A 22,441-nucleotide genomic window follows, 5' to 3' on the forward strand; every position below is an offset into this window, starting at 1 on the left:
ATGCACTCGTATAACATTTAACGCACCACATTCGCCATTTTTTCTCTCTCTATTTGTTTCTGCCTTGTACGAAGATCCACTGAATATATATTTTCCCCGCAAAGAAAAAAAACTAAATAAATTTGTAGTGCAACACAACACGCTTGGTTGCCTTGTCTTAATTACTCTAGAGCTAAGACGAGTGTTATCCCTCATTATCTCTATAAAATAGTACTAATGCTATGCTAACACGCTACAACAAGCCGGCAGAGAATCATGGTTTGTGATTCTAAAAATGAAAGATAAAACATAGTGCCAGTCAGCAATTGCAGCGTATGTCTTGATTGATGGGCAGAACACAAGTTTAGGCTCCACCACCAACCATGCTACCGTAGAATTCTCTTGGAGTTTTCGGCTTATGGAATGGTTACAAATTAACTGCAAGCCACCTCCTTTGAGGTTTTGTTTTTTCTAGCTTTTAGAAACGCCACTACCAATTCTCCATCGGTCATTTGCCATCTTGATGTTATGAAAGAAACGATTGTTTCTGCCTTGTATGAAGATCCACTGAATATATATTTTTCCCCGGAAAGAAAAAACACTGAATTACTCTAGAGCTAAGACGAGTGTTATCCCTCATTATCTCTATGAAGTAGTACTAATGCTATGCTAACACACTACAACGAGTCGGCAGAGAATCATGAAGTGCGATTCTAAAAATGGAAGATAAAATATAGTGCTAGTCAGCAATTGCCGCGTATGTCTTGGTTGATGGGCAGAACACGAGTTTAGGCTCCACCACCAACCATGCTACCGTAGAATTCTCTTGAAGTTTTTGGCTTATGGAATGGTTACAAATTAACTGCAATCCACCTCCTTGGAGGTTTTGTTTTTTCTAGCTTTTAGAAACGCCACTACCGATCCTGCATCGGTTATTTGCCATCTTGATGTTGTGAAGAAAATGTTTGTTTCTACCTTGTGCGAAGATCCACTGAATCTATATTTTTCCCTGCAAAGAAAAACACTGAATAAATTTGTAGTGCAACGCAACACGCTTGGTTGCCTTGTCTTAATTACTCTAGAGCTAAGACGAGTGTTATCCCTCATTATCTCTATGAAGTAGTACTAATGCTATGCTAACACATTACGACGAGCCGACAGAGAATCATGGTTTGCGATTCTAAAAATGGAAGATAAAACATAATGCCAGTCAGCAATTGCCGCGTATGTCTTGGTTGATGGGGAGAACACAAGTTTAGGCTCCACCACCAACCATGCTACCATAGAATTTTCTTGAAGTTTTCGGCTTATGGAATGGTTACAAATTAACTGCAAGCCACCCCCTTTGAGGTTTTGTTTTTTCTAACTTTTAGAAACTCCGCTACCAATCCTCCATCGGTCATTTGCCATCTTGATGTTATGAAGGAAATGTTTGTTCCTGCCTTGTATGAAGATCAAATGAATATATATTTTTCCCCGCAAAGAAAAAACACTGAATAAATTTGTAGTGCAACACAACACACTTGGTTGCCTTGTCTTAATTACTCTAGAGCTAAGACGAGTGTTATCCCTCATTATCTCTATAAAATAGTACTAATGCTATGCTAACACGCTACAACAAGCCGGCAGAGAATCATGGTTTGCGATTCTAAAAATGAAAGATAAAACATAGTGCCAGTCAGCAATTGCAGCGTATGTCTTGATTGATGGGCAGAACACAAGTTTAGGCTCCACCACCCACCATACTACCGTAGAATTCTCTTGAAGTTTTCGGCTTATGGAATAGTTACAAATTAACTGCAAGCCACCTTCTTTGAGGTTTTGTTTTTTCTAGCTTTTAGAAACGCCACTACCAATCCTTCATTGGTCAGTTGCCATCTCGATGTTGTGAAGGAAATGTTTGTTTCTGCCCTGTACGAACATCCATTGAATATATATTTTTTCCCGCAAAGAAAAAACACCGAATAAATTTGTAGTGCAACGCAACACACTTGGTTGCCTTGTCTTAATTACTCTAGAGCTAAGACAAGCGTTATCCCTCATTATCTCTATGAAGTAGTACTAATGCTATGCTAACACGCTACGACGAGCCGGCAGAGAATCATGGTTTGTGATTCTAAAAGTGGAAGATAAAACATAGTGCCAGACAGCAATTGCCGCGTATGTCTTGATTGATGGGCATAACACAAGTTTAGGCTGCACCACCAATCATGCTACCGTAGAATTCTCTTGAAGTTTTCGGCTTATGAAATGGTTACAAATTAACTACAAGCCACCTCCTTTGAGGTTTTGTTTTTTCTAGCTTTTAGAAACGCCACTACCAATCCTCCATCGGTCATTTGCCATCTTGATGTTATGAAGAAAATGTTTGTTTCTGCCTTGTACGAAGATCCATTGAATATATATTTTTTCCCGCAAAGAAAAACAGGAAATAAATTTGTAGTGCAACGCAACATGCTTGGTTGCCTTGTCTTAATTACTCTAGAGCTAAGACGAGTGTTATCCCTCATTATCTCTATGAAGTAGTACTAATGCTATGCTAACACGCTACAACGAGCCGGCAAAGAATCATGGTTTGCGATTCTAAAAATGGAAGATAAAACATAGTGCCAGTCAGCAATTGCCGCATATGTCTTGGTTGATGGGCAAAACACAAGTTTGGGCTCCACCACCAACCATGCATCCGTAGAATTCTCTTGAAGTTTTCGGCTTATGGAATGGTTACAAATTAACTGCAAGCCACCTCCTTTGAGTTTTTTTTTTGCGAGCGACTCCGGAGGCCCCAACCCTAGATCGAGCGAGCAGCCGTTTCCCCCCTCCCTCCCCCGGCCGCTGCTGCCGCCGGTGCCGGCGGTGGCGGCCACGCCCGGCTGCCAAAGGCGGCGGGCGAGGACGACGCGCCTCGACGGTTCCCCTTCGCGCGGAGGCGGGTTGTCCCATGGGCGGCGCGGGTGGCGGTGTGGGCAGTGGCGCGGCGTCGCCGGCGCACGGCAGGAGGCGCGGAGGAGCGGCGGACCTGGCGGAGAAGGGCAGCCATGCGCTGGTGGCGGACGGGCTCGGCGGCGTGCTAGAGGCGGCGGCGCGAGCTACATGCCAGGTTGGTGGCGGTGCTTCGATGGATCGGCTAGGCGGGTGCTCCTGGCGAGCAGCAAGCGGCCGGCCACCTGTGGGCCGCGTGGTGAGCGGCGGAGCTCTCCTAGTGGTGCCGGCGTGATGCTGTCCACAGTGGAGCTGGTCAGATCTGGGCGTTTCGGGTCCGATCTGGGCCCTTGGTGCTGGGGTCCTTGCAAGGCCGTCCCTTGGAGTAGGTGATGGCCGTCACGGACGGTCCTGGCCCTGTCTGGAGGTGTGGAGGGGCTGCTGTTCTTTGGCCAGGTCAGGTCAGATCTGGCGCGTCGGATGGCTCCCGGTGGGGTGCTGCGGGAGGCTGGTTCACGGCGGGATGCTCGACGACGCTTCCCTGGATCTGCACGAGGGGTGCAGCGGGAGAGTGGATGTGGGTGGTGCGCTGATTTTGTCGGAGGCGGCGGCGCCGCGAGGCTCGGCTAGGCAGGGCCCTGGCGAGCAGCGGGCGCCCGACCACCTACGTGTGAGGTGCCGGCGGTGATGCCTCGGTGAAGTGGGCGTCGAAGTGTGGTTGATGGTGCGGGTCAGATCCATCTGTGTGGCAGTCCCTAGGTGTGGGTGAAGGCCATCGCGACGGATCTGGTCCCTGCATCGATTGGTGGTTGCTGTGGTTTCTAGTGTGCTGAAGGTGGTGGCTTGAGGCGTGCTTCCTCGGCAGTGATGTGTGGCTCCGACTGCAAGTGGCTGTGGTGTTGGCGGTGAGAGACATCTTTCGGGGCTGGCCGAAATCTTGGAGGCGTGGAAATGTGCAATGCTACGGATGAAAATTCTGTTCGGCCTTGGTCGGACCGGCGTCGATGACACCCGTGAGTGTCATTCCCCGTCCTAGAGGCGTCGCCGAGTGTAGCGCCATTTTCCACGTTGCCTTGTATCGGCAACCATCTCCGGGGCGAAAGCCTTGATTCGTAGGATCGGCACGATGGCGGTGTCTTCTGACGCCGTTTCTCTGTTGGGAGCTTTGTGCTGGGAGATAAGAGGCCCTATGTTGCGCTCCTCTGGCGTGCACCGCTGCTCGGACTGTTCTTCTCTGGCGCTATGTACGGTCGTCGCTGGCTCTACCAAGAAAGCTGGAGTTGCTGTTTTTCGGTGATCACCGGCGTCGGGCGAGACGTGGCGAGGCTTTCGGTTTTGGGTAGGCTCTTGTATGTCGTAGTGTGTAGTCGTGTGTGGTTGTCCTTGTTTGTGTCGGGTGTGGAGTTGTGCTACGCTCGTTGTTCGCAGCGAGAGGTAGATGTGGTTGTATGGCTGTATTTCTCTCCTTCTATAAAGCTAAGGTACGCAATTTGCGTACCCTCGAAAAAAAAAGTTTTGTTTTTTCTAGCTTTTATAGAAACGCCACTACCAATCCTCCATAGATCATTTGCCATCTTGATGTTATGAAGGAAATGTTTGTTTCTGCCTTGTAGGAAGATCCATTGAATATATATTTATTCCTGCAAAAAAAAACACTGAATATATTTGTAGTGCAACGCAACACGCTTGGTTGCCTTGTCTTAATTACTCTAGAGCTAAGACGAGTGTTATCCTTCATTATCTCTATGAAGTAGTATTAATGCTATGCTAACACGCTACAACGAGCCGGCAGAGAATCATGGTTTGCGATTCTAAAAATGAAAGATAAAACATAGTGCCAGTCAACAATTACCGTGTATGTCTTGGTTGATGGGCAGAACACGAGTTTAGGCTCCACCACCAACCATGCTACCGTAGAATTCTCTTGAAGTTTTCGGCTTATGGAATGGTTACAAATTAAAAAATGTAAGCCATCTCCTTTGAGGTTTTGTTTTTTCTAGCTTTTAGAAACGCCAATACCAATCCTCCATCGATCATTTGCCATCTTGATGTTATGAAGGAAATGTTTGGCACCGAGTACAAACTCTTCCAGAAGAAACAAGGTTCACTTTGATTAATAGTGTTGTGGGAACCATTTCTGCCGATTTGGGTCATCGTTTTATAGTGCAGATGGCAGATGCTCGTAAGATAAAATGGTGGGAACCACTCATCAATTGACACCCTTCAGACATGCACCACGTCGCCGCACACTGACAGACACAGAGAGGATGGTCGTCAGTTTGGCCTTTAAACTACCTCGCTAAACACGTGGCGACCCTAATCGCCTATATAAACCCACCGCTGCCAAGCTCTTTCCTCCATTCATCCAAGCTCCGAGCTCCCGACGGCAACCTTCGCCTCCCTCTACATTGTCCACCATGGCCGCCCGCCTGCACCATTTCCGCCTCCTCGCCGCGCTCCTCCTCTTGATCGGCGCCCCCTCTTCAGCTAGCGCGGCCGGCGACGCCGTCGCGTCAGGGAACGGGAAGGTGCCCGTGGAGATCTACTACGAGTCCCTGTGCCCCCCCTCAGCGCTGTTCGTGACGGACCGCCTCGCCGAAGCCTTGGAAGACGGCCTCCTGGAGGCCGCGGACGTGGCTCTCGTCCCCTACGGCAACGCCGAGGTCGGCAAGGACGGCACGATCACCTGTGAGGTGCGCCATCGTTCACCTATCAATTGTGCTCTCTTCTCCTTCTTCCTTTGGTTATTTATAAGTACGTTCTCGGTTCGTTTGGGGAGATGCTGATATACTAACGTTGGGATGATACTGGCTTGTTGCATGCAGCATGGCCCCGAGGAATGCCTTCTCAACACCGTGGAGGCTTGCGCCATCGACGCATGGCCGGACGTGGTAATTCAGTCAGTTCGCATCTCATCATCGTCTCTCCCTCCTCACAGCTTCTTCACCCCTGTCCTGTCCGGATATGATAGCCAATAGCTGTTGTTGGTTGCAGAATGTGCATTTCGGTTTCATCAACTGCGTGGAGGGCCTCGTGTTGAACGAAACACAAGGGGAGTGGGAGTCGTGCTTCCACAAACTGGGGCTGAAAGAAGGAAATGGGCAGCCATGTTGGAGTCAGTCTTGGCTGAGATCTGATCTGATGCGGGTCTCCACCCGCCGGCGTCTGACCTTGGCGCCGGGGTGATCTGCGCCGGCGCCTGCTGGATCTGGATCGCGCTTCTCCTGTCTTCGCGCTCAGGATGGCGAAGATGACTCCTCCACAGCCGAGACATCTGAGGCATCTCGCCGGCGCAAGACCGACGAGGAGCTGGCCGCCGAGTTCTGGGCGGATATCGGGTATCCTACTCCGGCCTCTCGAGTTTGAGAGCGACCGTCTTCTCGGCGAGTTTCGGCCCAGACGACCTGCGCTCTGGAGGCTAGCGGCCCCTCGACCTCGCCGGTTTCTCATTCGATGGGGTCACCGGCGGCTGCTCGTCATCTCGTGAGGGCGCCGGCTACATCCAAATCTCTGGTTCGGCCATGGATCGGGCCTCTTCCTCCCCCCAGAATCTCTTCCACCCGAACCCTGGGCGATGCCTTGCCTTTGGCCGGTCTGGCGAGGGCGACGGCGTTCATGCAGCCCGCGACGTCGACCACGCCGTCGTCTGGTGTTTCGCCGGCAGAGTCGGCGCGATTGATGGGCCTGGGCCCACTCCCAGCCTCAGGTACGTCGCATCCTAACCGTTCGTTACGCATGGTTAATCTTAACCGTTGGCTGTCTCATATGTGGAACAGGGACAAGCTTCGATCCAACCCTAGTCTACCTCGTTCTTTCCTGGCCGCCGTTTGCTCGGGGATGGCCCGTGATGCGTCCGCACCGCCAGGCTCCGGGTTGTCTCGACCTGCAGCCGCCGCGCCCAACCCCGCTGACGGTTCCTCGTCGGGCGGCACCCCTGGCTTCGCGCCGGGGGTGTTCCCTCCCGTCATGCCTTCTTCCTCTTCTACAGGTCCCATGCCGATTCCCCAACAGCCTACAGCGCCGGGGCAGCAGCTACATCACATGTACCAGATGCCGCAGCAGTTTTTTCAGCAGCAGCCGATGTATCATGCGTCGCCGGGGTATATGCAACAGATGGCACCGGTGTACCAATATCAACCAGCCGGACCTCCATTGCAACAGAACCAAGGCCCCAATGCTGTCCATCCTATGGCTTTTAACGCCGTCCTGGCAAACTCGGCGACTGGAGTCCAGACAGGAACTATCCGTCCTAGGAAACCGAAGGGTGGAAAAGGTAACCGGCCTAAGAACCGTGCCGGAAACGCCCCGTTTATCGCTCCTCCTCCCACTCTTCCTTATCATGCTGTGCAAGGCGCTACGGCCTCGGTCCCGGGGACTAATGTGAATGCTGCTCGTTCTATGGCACCGCCTCAACAGCAACAGGACGCGGCTTAGGTTGCACCTGCTCCCGGGGCAAACACGGTTCTGACCAAGTTATGGTGTACTAAGTGTCAGTCGGCAGGACATGTGGCTTCAGATTGTGTAACTCAGCAGTATTGCTTCATCTGCAACAAAGCGAACCACCCGATGACTACTAGGCGGTGCCCAGCTCTCAAGATGCCAAAGCCGACGGCGATGCTTTGTGGCTATGGGACTGAGAGCATGGCCTTCTTTCAGATGCCTGACAACGTTTGCAGGGCAGACCTCGCACCGCAATCCTCACCAACGGCCATCATTACGATATCGGGAGGCTCTATCTCTTCAAGCATAGTGGAGGCCGAGGTTGCTAAGATCGCTCAATATCAGCAACAATGGACGTGGGAGGCTATTCCGCATGGCCAGAATGCCTTTATCATGTCTTTTCCCAGCGACGAGGTGCTTCTGAGAGTTACTGGTTTCACGGTCTTCATCAAATCGCACAATGTCACTCTGGAGTTCAAGGCTTGTCATTCCGAGGAAATACCGAATCGTTTTGAGCTTCTTCCAGTTTGGGTGCATGTACATGGAGTTCCTCATGCACTCCGGCATTTCTTGGGTCTCTGGGCAGTTGGCTCTGTCATTGGTGCCACCCTTGACGTCGACCTCCTATGCTTGCGCCGTCGAGGTATCATGAGAATTCAAGTTGGAGTGCTAAATCTTGATGCTTTTAAGATGAGCCCTGTTAACTCCCTCACGTCGGACGTGGTTGTTCAGAAGAAGGGCTATGAATTCCGGTACACCCTGGAAGATGATAATTTCCGTGTGGATGCTGACTTTGTGCCTCGTGTGTGGGAACATGGAGATGATATGGATGGGGACAAGGAGTTCGATCGAGAGGACACTTCTGGGGCTGTTGATAAGAGCAAGAGGCCGAAAGCGTCTTCGGCGTCCGCCAATGCGGCGGCATCCTCTTCCTCGGGAGGTGTGGTTCCGATGCAAACCACCGCTTCCGTGCCCGCTTATGCCAGCACTCCTCCATGCTTGACATCGCGACGTTCGTTGGGGGAGCCTCCGGCGGCTTCGGAGCTTGAGCCGTCCCGCATCCCTTCACCGCCTGCTGGCTTTGCACCGCCACCACCCTCTCAACCGGAGGCTATGCCCATGGCAGCTATTCGGACACGGGAGGATGGGCCAGTGACGCCCTTGGCGCTGGGATCACCGGCGGACGATGCTATCGAGCACCTCACGACACCGACATCAGCTTCTTCCCGCTCTTCAGGTCGTCGGGGTGTCATCTTTTCACCGGCGGTGCGTGCAGATCATGAGTCGGTGTTGGCGACGCTTCGGGTGATGTCTTCAGTACCGCCGTCGCAGGTTGAGCAGGCTGCTCCTTCGATCGCTGCCCCGGAGAGTGAGCTGCAGCCTTCACGGTCCCCCTCTGCATCGCCGGGGCCGGCGCTGTCTCAAGCGTCGCCACCGGGGGACGAGGAGGCTGCTCTTGCTGCCCCTGTTTTGGAGGGCCATCTGCTCTGTTCTTCGATTACCGCTGTGTTGCCGGAGCCGTCTACTCCTCCCTTCCGGACCTCTGCGATGCGGGCTGCTTCGGAGCTGTCTTCAACGCCTAGACGTAGCGGCCGCCACGTCGTGGGGGCTGATGGGGCCTCTGCCACCGATGAGGATTCCATGCAGAGGGCCATGCATAGAACGGCATCGCGGAATCTCGACTTTGATGGTACGTCTTCATGCAAATCATTTCTATCTTTTGATAAAGCCAAAATGTCTTCAAATATTGCTAGTCTTGGTATATCTTTGGGTAAAAATGATGCAGTAGTTGATTTCTCAGTTAAAGCTCTTAAGCAAATGGAGGTCGACCGGTTTACGGTTGCTCCTAAAACGCTTCTCATGGCGGACCCATTAGTTTCAGATGAGGAGGATGAGGAGTCCGATGCCAACCCTAGAGGCAGACTCCTCCCTCATCTAGTTAATGATACTACAGAGGTAGACTTTGAAGACACCATGCGTGATACGATGCTTTATGAGCTCGTTGCATCGGTTCGTAAGAACAAGTCTAACTCTGGCAGTAAAAAGGGGCGCCCTAAGAAGAAGACCAAAGTATCCAAACGTAACAAAGTTTCCCCATGAAAGGAATGTTTTGGAATAGCAGAGGTCTTGGGGACTTGGCTAAGTATAAACATATTTCCGATTGCGTTAGAGATCATGCCCTCGACTTCGTGGCAATATCTAAGTGCAGTAAGCGCGACTTTCTATCGCGTGATTTGGACCATTTTTCATGTGGCAAAGATTACGAATGGCATATCCTGCCGCCTTCAGGGAGGTTCGGAGGTATCCTTTTAGGAATACACTCTACTTACTTGGAACTTCTGTCAACTTCAAAGGGGGAGTATCATATTAAATTCCACCTGAGAAATAAGTCTGATAATTTCATTTGGAGTCTGGTTGCCGTATATGGAGCCGCTCAAGATGAATTTAAAGCGGCCTTCCTAAAAGAACTTGTCAACACCTGCAGAGAAAATCCTCACCCCATGTTACTTGGAGGGGACTTCAATATTCTGCGGTATAGGCAGGATAAAAACAATGACAGGTTCGACACTCGATGGCCCTTTCTTTTTAATGTGGTCATTGACAGTCTTGATCTGCGGGAACTCTCCCTCTCGGGGCGTCAATTTACCTGGGCCAACAATAGATCTACCCCGACTTTCGGAAAACTCGATCGGGTCCTAGTCACTACAGACTGGGAATTTAAATATCCATTAGCATCAGTAAGAGCTTTGGAGAGAATTGAGGCCTTATCGGACCATGCTCCTTTGCTCACTGATTTTGGCCAACCTGCTACCACGTCGAGCCGCCATCAGTTTAAATTTGAACTGGGGTGGCTCACTAGAGAGGGCTTCCCGGATTTGGTTAAAAAGGTGTGGTTACGCCCAACACGGGGCGATACACCGATTCAGCGTTGGAACAATCGCATTAGGGCGTTGCGCCAATTCCTCCGTGGCTGGGCTAAACATACCGCCGGGATTTATAAGAAAGAGAAGCTGCGACTATCCGTCTTGATAGACTCCTTAGATAAAACCGCGGAGGTGAGGCTTTTATCTGCGGACGAGATTGAACAAAAAAGTCATCTCAATGAGCAGCTAGCCCACCTCTTACGCGAAGAGGAGATCAAATGGTACCAACGGTGCAAGACTGACTCGCTGGTACTTGGGGATGATAACACGAAGTACTTCCAAATGTTAGCCAATGGTAGACATAGAAAGAAACGAATTTTCACCCTGGATCAGGATGAGGGCCGCATTGAGGGGGACGGTCCGCTCAAGGACTTTATTACAAAATACTATAAAGACTTGTTTGGTCCGTCCTCGGAAACTACGCTGGAGTTGGATGAGTCTCTTTGTCATGACATTCAGCAAGTTTCGGCTGCGGAAAATGAATTCCTAACCTCTGCATTCACTGAGGAGGAAATTCGGACTGCGGTTTTCCAAATGGATCATAACAAATCTCCGGGACCGGATGGTTTTCTGGCGGAGTTTTATCAATTTTTTTGGGATATGTTAAAGTCTGATCTAGTTCAATTGTTTAATGAACTGCATGCTCATAGACTAGACATCTCCAGAATAAATTTTGGTGAAATTATTCTTTTACCAAAGACAAAGGATGCCAATCGGATTCAACAGTATAGACCGATTTGCTTATTAAACGTGAGCTTTAAGATTTTCACCAAGGTCGCGACCAACCGTCTGAATGGGGTCGCAGACCATGTAGTGAAACCTTCTCAGACGGCTTTCATGCAAGGACGGAACATCTTAGACGGTGTTGCTGTTCTCCATGAAACAGTTCATGAGCTTCACCGTAAAAGTTGAACGGTGTCATCTTTAAGATTGACTTCGAGAAAGCTTATGATAAGGTGAAGTGGCCTTTTTTGCTCCAAACTCTTCGCATGAAAGGGTTTTCTGACACTTGGTGCCGATGGGTTGAGAGTTTTGTGTCTAGAGGTAGTGTGGCTATCAAGGTCAACGATGACATAGGCAATTATTTCCAGACTAGGAAGGGGCTTCGTCAAGGCGACCCCGCATCTCCTATCCTTTTCAACATCGTGGCTGATATGCTAGTTACTCTCATCGAGAGGGCCAAACTAGCTGGACTAATCACCAGGGTCATTCCTCATCTAGTAGAAGGAGGCCTCTCAATTTTACAGTACGCGGACGACACAATTCTGTTTTTGGATCACGACCTTGAAAAGGCCAGAAACCTCAAATTGGTATTATGTGCTTTTGAGGAGCTCTCGGGCCTGAAGATAAACTTCCGTAAGAGTGAACTATTCTGTTTTGGCGAAGCCGCAGAAAATTCACAAGATTATGCAGAGATATTTGGATGCCATTTAGGCCATTTTCCGATTACATATCTAGGTATTCCTATTCATTATCGGCGTTTGACAATCGCTGAATGGAAACATGTTGAAGAAAGACTGGAGAAACGGTTGGCGAGCTGGAAGGCCAAACTCCTGTCCTATGGGGGCCGACTAGTTCTTATCAACTCGGTACTTACCAACATGGTTCTTTATATGCTATCTTTTTTTCATCTGCCAAAAGGTGTTCTCCAACGCCTTGATTATTTTAGATCAAGGTTTTTTTGGCAGAGTGAAAATGAAAAAAAGAAATATCGCTTGGCTAGGTGGAATATTATATGTCGGCCCAAAAGTCAAGGGGGACTCGGAATCCAGGATCTTGAGATCAAAAACATTTCATTGCTCAGCAAATGGGTATACAGATTACTCACTGAGGATGGTGTTTGGCAGGAGATCATTCGTAATAAATACGTTGGGTCCAAAGCAATCTCCCAGGTTTACTGGAAACCAGGTGACTCTCATTTTTGGAGTGGGGTTATGAAAGCTAAGGAATTCTTCTTCCAATTTGGCACCTTCTCTGTCAGGGATGGCTCCCAGATTCGATTCTGGGAAGACACCTGGCTAGGGACTACTCCTCTAAATGTGCAATACCCAAGCTTATATCGAATAGTTAGACATAAGTTTGTCACGATCAAGCAGGTATTGGGACAAGTAAACCCGGATATTTCTTTTCGCAGAACGATTTCTGGACCTCGTTTGAATGCATGGAACGATCTGCTGACTCGTTTGGAAGCTGTCCAACTGTCGGCTGAATCGGACATCTTTAAATGGAACCTGCATCTGAACGGAAGATTTTCGGTTAAATCCATGTACGATGCACTGGTTCATAACAAGGTTCCATCTGATAATAGAAAATTGTGGAAGCTTAAGATTCCTCTAAGAGTGAAGATTTTCCTTTGGTTTCTCAACAAAGGAGTTATCTTAACTAGGGATAATTTAGCTCGACGAAACTGGCAAGACAGCAAAAAATGTGTTTTTTGCAATCATAATGAATCCATTAAACACCTATTTTTTGATTGCAAATTCGCTAGATCGGTATGGGCAATAGTCCAAATTGCTTCGAATCTATACCCTCCATGCAGCGTACGGAATATGTTCGGGAATTGGCTGAGGGGAATAGATAAACAATTTTCTAAGCACATACTTGCGGGGGCGGCTGCCTTATGTTGGGCGTTGTGGCTAACCAGAAATGATATTGTTTTTAATCATAAAAGTGTTTCATCTCCTATGCAGGTAATTCATATATGCTCGCGATGGCTCCGTATGTGGTCTATCCTGCAGAGGCCGGAGGACAGAGACTTATTTATGATGGCTTCTACCCGGTTGGAGTGCTCGGCCAGGGACATTTTCTACCCCCATGGATGGCGGTGTGACCTTCGGATAGGCCCGGCATCACCTTAGGCCTCTTTTATCTTTTTTTCGCTACTGCTGGCGTTTCGCCTTTTTGTTTTGTTTTTTGGGATCTGGTACTTTGGCTGTGTGCATCTAAATATGCAGAGGCCGGGTTATCTTTGATGCGGTTGTATCAACTCGATAGTTCAATTCAATGAAAAGCCCTTTATCGAAAACAAACTGGGGCTCGACCCCAAGGCTGTCACGGAGTGCTACAAGAGTGAGCACGGCCACAAGGTCCGTTCTGTTCCTATGAAGCTGCGTTGTATTGTACTACTAGTATCAATCACATATTAGTAATACTGTAGTACGTACTCTACATTTTATAGTTGCATTGCTAACCAGAGTGTTGTTTGCTCCATCCAGCTTTCACTCAAGTATGGGAAACAGACTGGTGCGCTTGTGCCTCCGCTCAGCGGGTCCCACAGGTGGTGGTAGATGGCAAGCCGCGGGTAAGCGACACCCACTCTTCCTTCCCACGAGTTTTAGATCCAGTTTTGTTTATCATGTCTGAATTTCACCATGTATGCACATGCCACTTCTTGAATTATGAAGAGCTCGTTTGTTATAGGACGACGGGGACTTCGTATCTTACGTCTGCAAGGCATACAAGGGACGTCCTCCCAAGATTTGCCAGGAGCCGGACCGTCACTATCCGACCGTGGTGGAGGCAGGCAACGGTGTCAGCTACAACTCCGGCGGTTTCGAGCTCGACGATGGCGTTGTGGACGAGATTGAGGTGCCGCGGGCTGATGACAACTGATAAATTATCATGTTTGCCTTTCGGGGCTAATATACATACGTCGATATACGTGAATATAGGGCAGTTTCACTGTTCTGTTCAGGTTAATTATGGAGATGTACATCACCCGATAATAAAGAGGGCTATGGTGATGTCAATTACTGTACAAGTTAATATGGAGAGCATTGGCAGTTTTATCTTTCTGTTCATGTTAATACGTACGGAGGTGCACAGACAGTGGTGGACCTACGATCTTAGCAGTGGGGCCTGGCGTGGTTTACATATACAATACATACACTGTACAACATAACTTCCATACACCAGTTCAAATTTTCTGAAAGTAACACTATAATTATTTTTTCGTAAAGAGGGGAACGCCCTTGGAAGTAACATGTCTAAACCTCATCATAATTCCAATAAATAGTTCTAAAGTAGTAATGATTTATTAGATGATTGCGGCTGGAATTCAAGTCGAGTTGAACCAGCTCGGCTCAGACTAGTTAGAGGTGGTTAAGATAACGCATTAGCTTGGCTCGACTAACATAACAAGCTCAATATCATCCTGCTCAACTTGTGTAACCCTCGAGCTAGCTCGTTTAACTCGTTATAAACGTAAAGAACAAAATATACGTATTATGTATACAATTAATCTACAAAAATGTATCTACAAACATAGTTTTCTTTTCACAGATCACAACAATTTACAAATTTTACACTAAAGGGACACTTGGTGCACTCCACAAATTATAACAATCAACAACAATATTATTACTCATCTCGCGCCCTTTCTGTTTAATGAGCTTAATGAGCAAAACGAGTAACAATAGCTCATCTCATTAAACTCATTCTGTTAAAGAGCTCAGATTAGAACTCAACTTGGCTTGTTAGTCACCGAGTTCAAGTCGACTCGAGTCGAGTAACAAGTTGCTCGTTTACCTCATGAATTTTGAATTTAAATTCCAACCCTATAGATGATTTATGTTAAATATATAGTATGAATTATTTTGCTTTTAAGAGAGGGTAATCACTGTGCAACCCTAATCACCCCCTCTGCAGTATCCAACGTACGCTATGGTGATGGGCTTCAAAATCACGTCCGTCTATGGTCCCACCAAGTCCGCTTGCAAAGATGCCTTCTTTGCCAAGATGATCAGCCACAAGCCCTTGCCGGGTGTGGCGTGACTAGCCTCTGGGGACTTCAATGAGATTTATCGTGCTAGGGACAAGAACAAGCGGAATGTTAAAATTAGTAGGATTAACCGCTGCCGAGCCACCTTGCGCTGCCGAGCCACCTTGCAGTCTTGCGAGCTCAAGGAGATTCGTTTTCAGAATAGGCATTTCACGTGGAGCAATGAGAGGGCTGACCCAACCTTATGCAAGCTTCGACTCTTTTTGCAATGCCGAGTGGGACACAACCTTCAACACCCATGTGTTGCACACTTTGTCTTCTTCCCTCTCCGACCATTGCCCTCTTCTGCTTGACGATGACAAGGGGCCTAGGAGACCGCGATCCTTCAAGTTTGAGAATTTTTGGGTTTCTTTGCCTTGATTTCATGAGGTCGTCCAAAAGGCATGGAGTGAACATGTGCCCCACACGGAGCCATATCCTATCTTGCATCATAAGCACAAGAAAACAGTGCTTCGTTCACCGAGTGGAGTAAAAACCTTTTCTCCAAGGCCAAGATCCATTTCGATGCGACCCTTCTTGTGATACTTCGACTCGACATTGCGCATGAAGTGTGCTTCCTCTCCCCTCAGGAGCTTGATCTCCACGCTGGGCTCACGCAGAGGGTGATTAGTTTGGTCGTGCTTCAAAGGGCTAGGAAGAGCCAATGTGCTAGGATTGCAAATCTTAAAGATGGTGACACCCACATGAACTTTTGCACCGCCACATCAATGCTCGAAGAAGGAAAAACAACATCCACCAGTTCAATCATGCAGACGGATGGGTAACCGAGCATGGGGAAAAACAGAAGATTATACATGACCACTTCTTCAAGGTCATGGAGAAAGGGGACAAGAGCAACTTTGACGTTAATTGGGATGAGCTCAACTTACAACCACTTGACTTGCATTTCATGCAAGTCTTTGATGTTGCTATCACCGGGCAGAGGAGGTTTGGGAGGCTATTAAGAAGATGCCTAGTGACAAGGCTTTCGGTCCGGACGGATTCCCATACATTTTTTTTCAAGAAGTGCTGGGGAGTCATTAAGCATGATGGATGAGCCAAATCTTTTGCTTCCGTTCGTACGAAAATTACCCGATTTGGTTTTCAGTTACATGAAAAAACACTATTCATCATATAACAGCGAGATCATTTACATATTCTGATGAAATGGCCAACAAAAAACATGGTTTTGTGACTCTAAAAAAAGAAAGATAAGATGACATGGCCAGCAGTTGCCGCCTATATTCCTCCGAGAGTCCGGGTTGAGTAATGGCTTGGTTTATGTGCACAACACAAGTTTAGGCTCCACTACCAGCCGTTCTACCGTAGAACTCTCTTGCAGTTTCCATCTTACGGAATGGTTTACTAATTAATTGCAAGCCACTTCCTTTGAGGTTTTGTATTTTGCTAGCTTCTAGAAGTAGAAACGCCACTACTGGCAATCCTCTAGCGGTCATTTGCCTACTGGTTTACGCGATCCCGTTCTGAAAGGAAATGTTCGCATTGAGTTCTTGCCTAGAGTGGCAAACTTCTTCCAATAGAAACAAGGTTCATTAGATTGTGTAGAACATGGAGTGGAGTAATTGTAGTTTGACCTTTAAACCACCTCGCTGGCCACCAGCCTCACGCTAATCGCCAATATAAACCCCCCATTGCCAAGCTCCTCCACTTCATCCAAGGCTCGGAGCTCCCGACGGCGACTTTCGCCTTGCACCCTCTGCCCATTGATCAACCGGAGGAGCGAAAACCATGGCCGCCCGCCTGCTGCACCATTTCCTCCTCCTCGCCGCGCTCCTCCTGCTGATCGGCGGCGCCTCCTCAGCGGGCGACGTCGTCGCGGCGGGAAACGGGAAGGTGCGCATGGAGCTCTACTACGAGTCTCTGTGCCCCGACTCATTTCAGTTCATGGTGGACAGCCTCGCCAGAGTCTTCAAGGACGGGCTCCTCGACGCCGCGGACCTCACCCTGGTTCCCTACGGCAACGCCAAGGTCGACGCGCACGGCGCCATCACATGTCAGGTGCGCCATCGCCGCACTATAGTGCTAGATCTTTTTGGGTTCTGGGTTTCTGAGGTGTGAATTAGCACTGTCTAATTACCGACTGTTTGGCGGTGCATGGTGCTGATACTCATAAAAACGTTGTTGGGATACTGGCTTGTTGCATGCAGCATGGCCCCGATGAATGCCTTCTCAACACCGTGGAGGCTTGCGCCATCGACGCCTGGCCGGATGTGGTAATTCATTCGCGTCTCATCCATCATCGTCTCTCCTCACAGCTTCATGCCGGATATGATGCTGATAGCTAGCTGTTGCTGGTTGCAGAAAGTGCATTTCGGTTTCATCAACTGCGTGGAGGAGCTGGCGATGGAGTACAAGCACCAGGAGTGGCAGTCGTGCTTCCAGAAGCAAGGGCTTAACCCCAAGCCTGTCATGGAGTGCTACAAGAGTGAGCATGGCCACAAGGTCCGGTACTAATCCTATGCCGCTGCGTTGTGGTATCAGTCGCATACTACATTTTATGGCTAGATAATAACTAACCATAGTGTTGGCACTTTGTTTGCTCCTTCCAGCTTTCGCTCAAGTACGGGAGACAGACAGACGCGCTCCTGCCTCGGCACACGTCCGTTCCGTGGGTGGTGGTTGATAGCAAGCCGCTGTACGACGTGAGCAACAGCCACTCTTCTCAAGTTTTAAATCAAGTTTTAAATCCAGTTTACGCACATGTAGTACTTGTTAAATAGTGACGAGATCGTTCGTTTCAGAACTTCGGGGACTTCGTAGCCTACATCTGCAAGGCGTACAAGGGACGTCCTCCAAAGATTTGCCAACACAAACAGCCGGGCCGTGGCTATCCAACCGCACGACAGGCGGCGGAGGCAGGCAACCGTGTCGGCTACAACTCCGGCGATTTCGTGCTCAATGATGGCGTCGACGACAGGACTAAGAGGGCGCGGGCTAATGACAATTGATAACTTATATGCTTCCGTTCGGGTCCCAATCATACCCATATACGTCAACATAGGACAGTTTCATCCTTCTGTCCGGATTAACTAAGGAAATGTATTCCACTCCATAATAAAGCGAGTTACGGTAATGCTGGTACCTAACCTGTTTTTTCTTCGGAGGGAAAGCCATTTGCCGCAGAAAATGCTAAATGGAGGACGAGCTCCATGGAGCTCGTTTAAAATAATATACGATATAGTAATAATAATAATAATAATAATAATAATAATAATAATCAAAAAGCACATTTTGAAGTTTAATAATAATAATAAATAATCACACTTTGAAGTTCTATTCTTTTTTGAAAAAGTCACACACCTTCATACAAATGTGTGTGAAATTTGAAGATGACATACATTATGGTGAGAGCTACACTAAAAAGACAAAATTGTGATTTTGAAATGGTGGCCAGTACACACACGGTTCACTATTAAAAATGCATGAATTTGTCTTTTTTGTGTATCTCTATCATAATGTATTTCATCTTTAGAATTTATACACATGTAGAATATATCCATATGAAGTGTAGAATGTGTTTTACATATTTCTCTAACTTCAAAATGCGATTTTTCTTTAAAAAATTTTTAGCTCGATGGAGCTCGTCCTCCAAAATTCCCTACTCATTTGGCGCACTTTATTATCATCTCACTGCTCTTTGAACCTCTGTTGTGTTTTCTTTCTTCTCCATTCGACTTCTCCTTTTTATGGTAGTCTTTTATCACGCCAATTAACATGATTTTTACACCTTATCCTTGGGATTCTTCTCTTGTGCCTCAAAATAATCCTGCAGCTAAAATCCTGGTGAAAACAAATAAAAGGCTGCGGGAATGGGATAAAATCCACGAAAATCCTAATACTAAGGTACAAAATAAAATGTAAAACATGACGCAAAAATTGGACTCGTCAACAAGCCCATGTAGTCTCTCTTTCACTGGTTTTGGGAAGATTCCAAAAGCTTTAGCCTTGTTTCTTTTCTTTTTGGTATTTTCTTTCTTTTTTTCATTTTGTTTTATTTTCTCCTTTTATTTTTTTAATTCGTGATAATTCTTAAATGTCTGAGTATTGTCATTTTTTGTGAATATTTTTTAAATTGATGAACCCTTCATGCACATTTTTTAAATTTGTGGATATTTTGGAATACATAAATATTTTTTAAACTATGGGGATTTTTTTAAAATTCATTCACATTTTGTAGGATTGTTGAACTTCATGAGATTCATATTTAATTAAAAAAACCCTTTTCAGGGGTTAATAAAAAAGCATCTGAAAATACAGAAAAGTTTTTCTTTCGAAATGAGGCAAAAGATTTTCCATGTCATTAATTAAGAAGAGAGTTTGGTTACAGACACCGCCTTAGCGGTACAACATAAGAGACTACTCTCTCCGCATCATATTACTCAAATGCTTGGCAGCCGTCAGGAAAATAGAGAAAAGTAGGTTGAAAACCTGATCGTGGGAAGGGAGGTGCTAAATGGGCAGCGCCCATCGCGTGTTTTAGCGCCAATTCGGCACTGAAACTCCCCAAAAATACAGATATTTACTCGTTTCGGGTTGGAGAAGTTATTACTATGGAGGACGAGACATTAAAGCGTCGACCAACCAAAAAAAGTCCACCAGCCAACCGTCTCTAGCATTCAAGGCCGCAATTATGCGAGTGTTCTTCGATGGAAGTAGGCGAGGAGGATTCAATGTGATGCAGGAAAGTAGGTACTAGCCAGCAGCACAAGTGGGATGGCCACCCCACGCATTATTATTATTATGAAAGAAATTTGCTTTTCAAAATCCGGCAGCTCTTGCGCGTCCGGATCCAGGGTAGAGCCCAGCCATGAATGAAAAACTAAGGAGTTGAATGCGTAATTGAGATGGCTGACATTCTAAATTGCCGCACTCTGAATGTTGTTTTTTGCAAGCATGTTTGCTCTCTAAACCTTGAAATTCATAACGCGGGATATCGGTGCAGGCCGGCACCTTTGATCGGAGAAAACCTAGTCGAAGCAATGCACATTAACACACGATAGTGAAAGGAACGCTCTGCGGATGCAGAGACATCTCAAAAACTCTGAGCTGTAAAACCATTAACCCTGCATTCCACCCACGCAAAATGGTTCAAATCTCACGGATCGAACAGAAAAAGAGCAAACCAGCGCGCTGATAATCTGGATCCATCCCAGCTCGGAGCAGGGGAGCAAAGAACTCTGCGACCTTCTCTTCTCACTGGTGGCCTCTGATCCACAGCAGCGTCCGCCTCGCGAACGAAGGCGCCTCGTCCGCCCTCGACCTCAGCCCGCCGGCGGCCGTGCCGGATTCCACGTCCCAATCCACGACGCTGCCGCTCCCGCTCTTGTCCCACGCCGACACGTTGTACTCGGACTCGGTGACGGGGCTCACCACGTCCGCCCGCCGCTTCGGCGCCCCGATGTCGCTCGCCGCGCGCTGGAGCGCCGAGGGCAGCCGGAACGACGACGCGCGGCGCGACGACGAGCCTGACGGGGCCGCGCTGCCGTCCTTCCTCCGCAGCCCACCCCGCATCCATATCTTGGAGATGGAAAAGCTCTCTTTCTTGTCCATCGTGGGCTTCGACAGCATGGCCGCCGGCGGCTTCACGGATACACGGAGCAGGGAGCTCTGGTCCATGACGTACTCATAGGTCCCCATGGAGTAGCACCGCCTCACATCTTGGTCGGGGTTGGAGCTGCATCCCGCGCCTCCTTCCGTCGCCTGGCTCCTGAACTTGCCGAGCTTCACGGGGACGACTACCTCGTCCTTCTCCTTGACATCTGAGTGCGTCTGACTTTCACATCCTTCGTCTTGCTCCATGACCAGGCTGAGGTGAGCAGGGGGCGGCCGGTCGACGCGGCCGGAGACGGAGCCCTCCGAGCCAGACTCGAGCACAAACACCAGCGAGCTGCAGCCCCCGCCGCACGGCGAGAAGTCGGCCAGGAGGCTGCAGCGGCAGAGCGGGCACGTAGAGTGCGATAGAAGCCACGTGTCGATGCATTCGACGTGGAAGGCGTGGCTGCACTTGGGGAGCAGGCGGAGGCGGTCGTCGTCGGCGAACTCACACAAGCAGACCGCACAATCGAAGGGGTCCTTCCCTCCAGCGCCCACGACCGCGCCGTAGAGAAATACCGGCAGCGCGTCGATGAAAGACTGGTCGACGCCGGCGTCATGGAGATGGAACAGCTGCTGAAGCTGCCCGTGGAAGGCGGTCGCGTTCGCGGCGCTGCTCCCGGCGTCGCCAGGGTCACGCGGCGTCGGGCGGAACAACAACCAGACGAGCAAGTGGAGGAGGCCGGAGACAAAGAAGATCACGGCCAAGATCAAGACGATGAGAAGGATCTTGGGGCTGATCCTGCTCTGAAAGCCTGCATCGACGGTCGCCGGAGGCGGCGGCGACAGCAGCGGCAGTAATGGCGGCAGTGGGGGTGGCAGGTAGGGGAGCGGGAGCTGCAGGGGCGACAGGGCTGCGTAGTTGATGGCAGCATGCATGGTGTGGTGGCTCACGGCTCCCGCCGGACCCGATCTAAAGACAAGGTGGAAGAAGAGAATGTGGGGTGCTTAGGATCACCAGTCACCAATGGCGGTGTCGTGAGGGATCACAAGTCACAACATGTGGCTTCGTGTACCGTCTCCTATACTTCTTGAGACGGCAATGGAGCTCAAGGAGCTCATCCTTGTCCTTGTGAAGCTTTTGTTTGAATCTTTGAGAAGGGAGGATGGAACAGAGAAACAGAGGAGGGACTTAATTGGGCACAGCAAAAACGAGTAGGTGTGTGTTTGGAGAGAGAGCGATTGGGGCAGGACTGATCCTTGATGTGGGGAGGAAATGGAGGGGGGTGGCCAAGAACGAAGAGAACACATCCAACGCATCACATGCGCACGAACCAATCAGTGGTTGGCTAGTCAGGAGAAGAGTGGTATCCCCATCCCATCAGGCCTTGTTCGGTTTCACTGGGTTTCAAAGGGTTTGGAGCACATTGGCAGGGATTAAATCCCCAGCAAGTCAAAATCCACATCAGACCCCTCCAATCCTCTCCAATCCTCTTGTGGTGGGGATTAACCGAACAATGCCTCAGGGTTTAAATCATGGTGCATGCATTTTTTCTTGATTTATTTCAGTATTTTCGACGATGCACGTTCAATGGGAGGAGACATTCTCGTCGACTACGAGGCATCTATGATGGCTTCGTATACCTCAAGATATGCCGACTAAATCTCTCGAATGTGCTCTTAGGGGTAGGGTGTGCTTGTTTGTTCATAGGGGTTAGTGTATGAGCGAATTATGAGCGCTTAAATATGGGCTTGCTCCGTCTGGCCGACACCACTCAAACCCAACCCTAATCTAGGGCAGTTATGAAGAGGGACAGACGCGCTCGGGCCTGTCGACCACATCGTACCGACCCACCTTGGCTCACAC

General features: G+C 48.8%; 2 protein-coding genes and 1 pseudogene across 2 annotated transcripts; 2 read left to right on the plus strand and 1 right to left on the minus strand.

The window, feature by feature from the left end:
- Positions 1-5,315: 5,315 nt before the first annotated feature.
- On the plus strand, positions 5,316-13,874 carry LOC119296405 (annotated as a pseudogene).
- A 2,812-nt stretch (positions 13,875-16,686) lies between these two features.
- Positions 16,687-18,125, plus strand: LOC119296402 (gamma-interferon-responsive lysosomal thiol protein-like). The gene is made up of 5 exons (XM_037574801.1): positions 16,687-17,040; positions 17,190-17,255; positions 17,344-17,484; positions 17,592-17,684; positions 17,784-18,125. The coding sequence occupies exons 1-5, from the start codon at positions 16,771-16,773 to the stop codon at positions 17,988-17,990; spliced, it is 777 nt and encodes a 258-aa protein (XP_037430698.1). The 5' UTR covers positions 16,687-16,770; the 3' UTR covers positions 17,991-18,125.
- Positions 18,126-20,010: 1,885 nt separating this feature from the next.
- On the minus strand, positions 20,011-22,064 carry LOC119296406 (RING-H2 finger protein ATL13-like). The gene has a single exon (XM_037574804.1). The coding sequence runs from the start codon at positions 21,511-21,513 to the stop codon at positions 20,236-20,238; it is 1,278 nt and encodes a 425-aa protein (XP_037430701.1). The 5' UTR covers positions 21,514-22,064; the 3' UTR covers positions 20,011-20,235.
- Between the last annotated feature and the right edge of the window lie 377 nt (positions 22,065-22,441).

This window comes from Triticum dicoccoides, chromosome 4B (genome assembly GCF_002162155.2).
Source record: "Triticum dicoccoides isolate Atlit2015 ecotype Zavitan chromosome 4B, WEW_v2.0, whole genome shotgun sequence".
NCBI lineage: Eukaryota > Viridiplantae > Streptophyta > Magnoliopsida > Poales > Poaceae > Triticum > Triticum dicoccoides.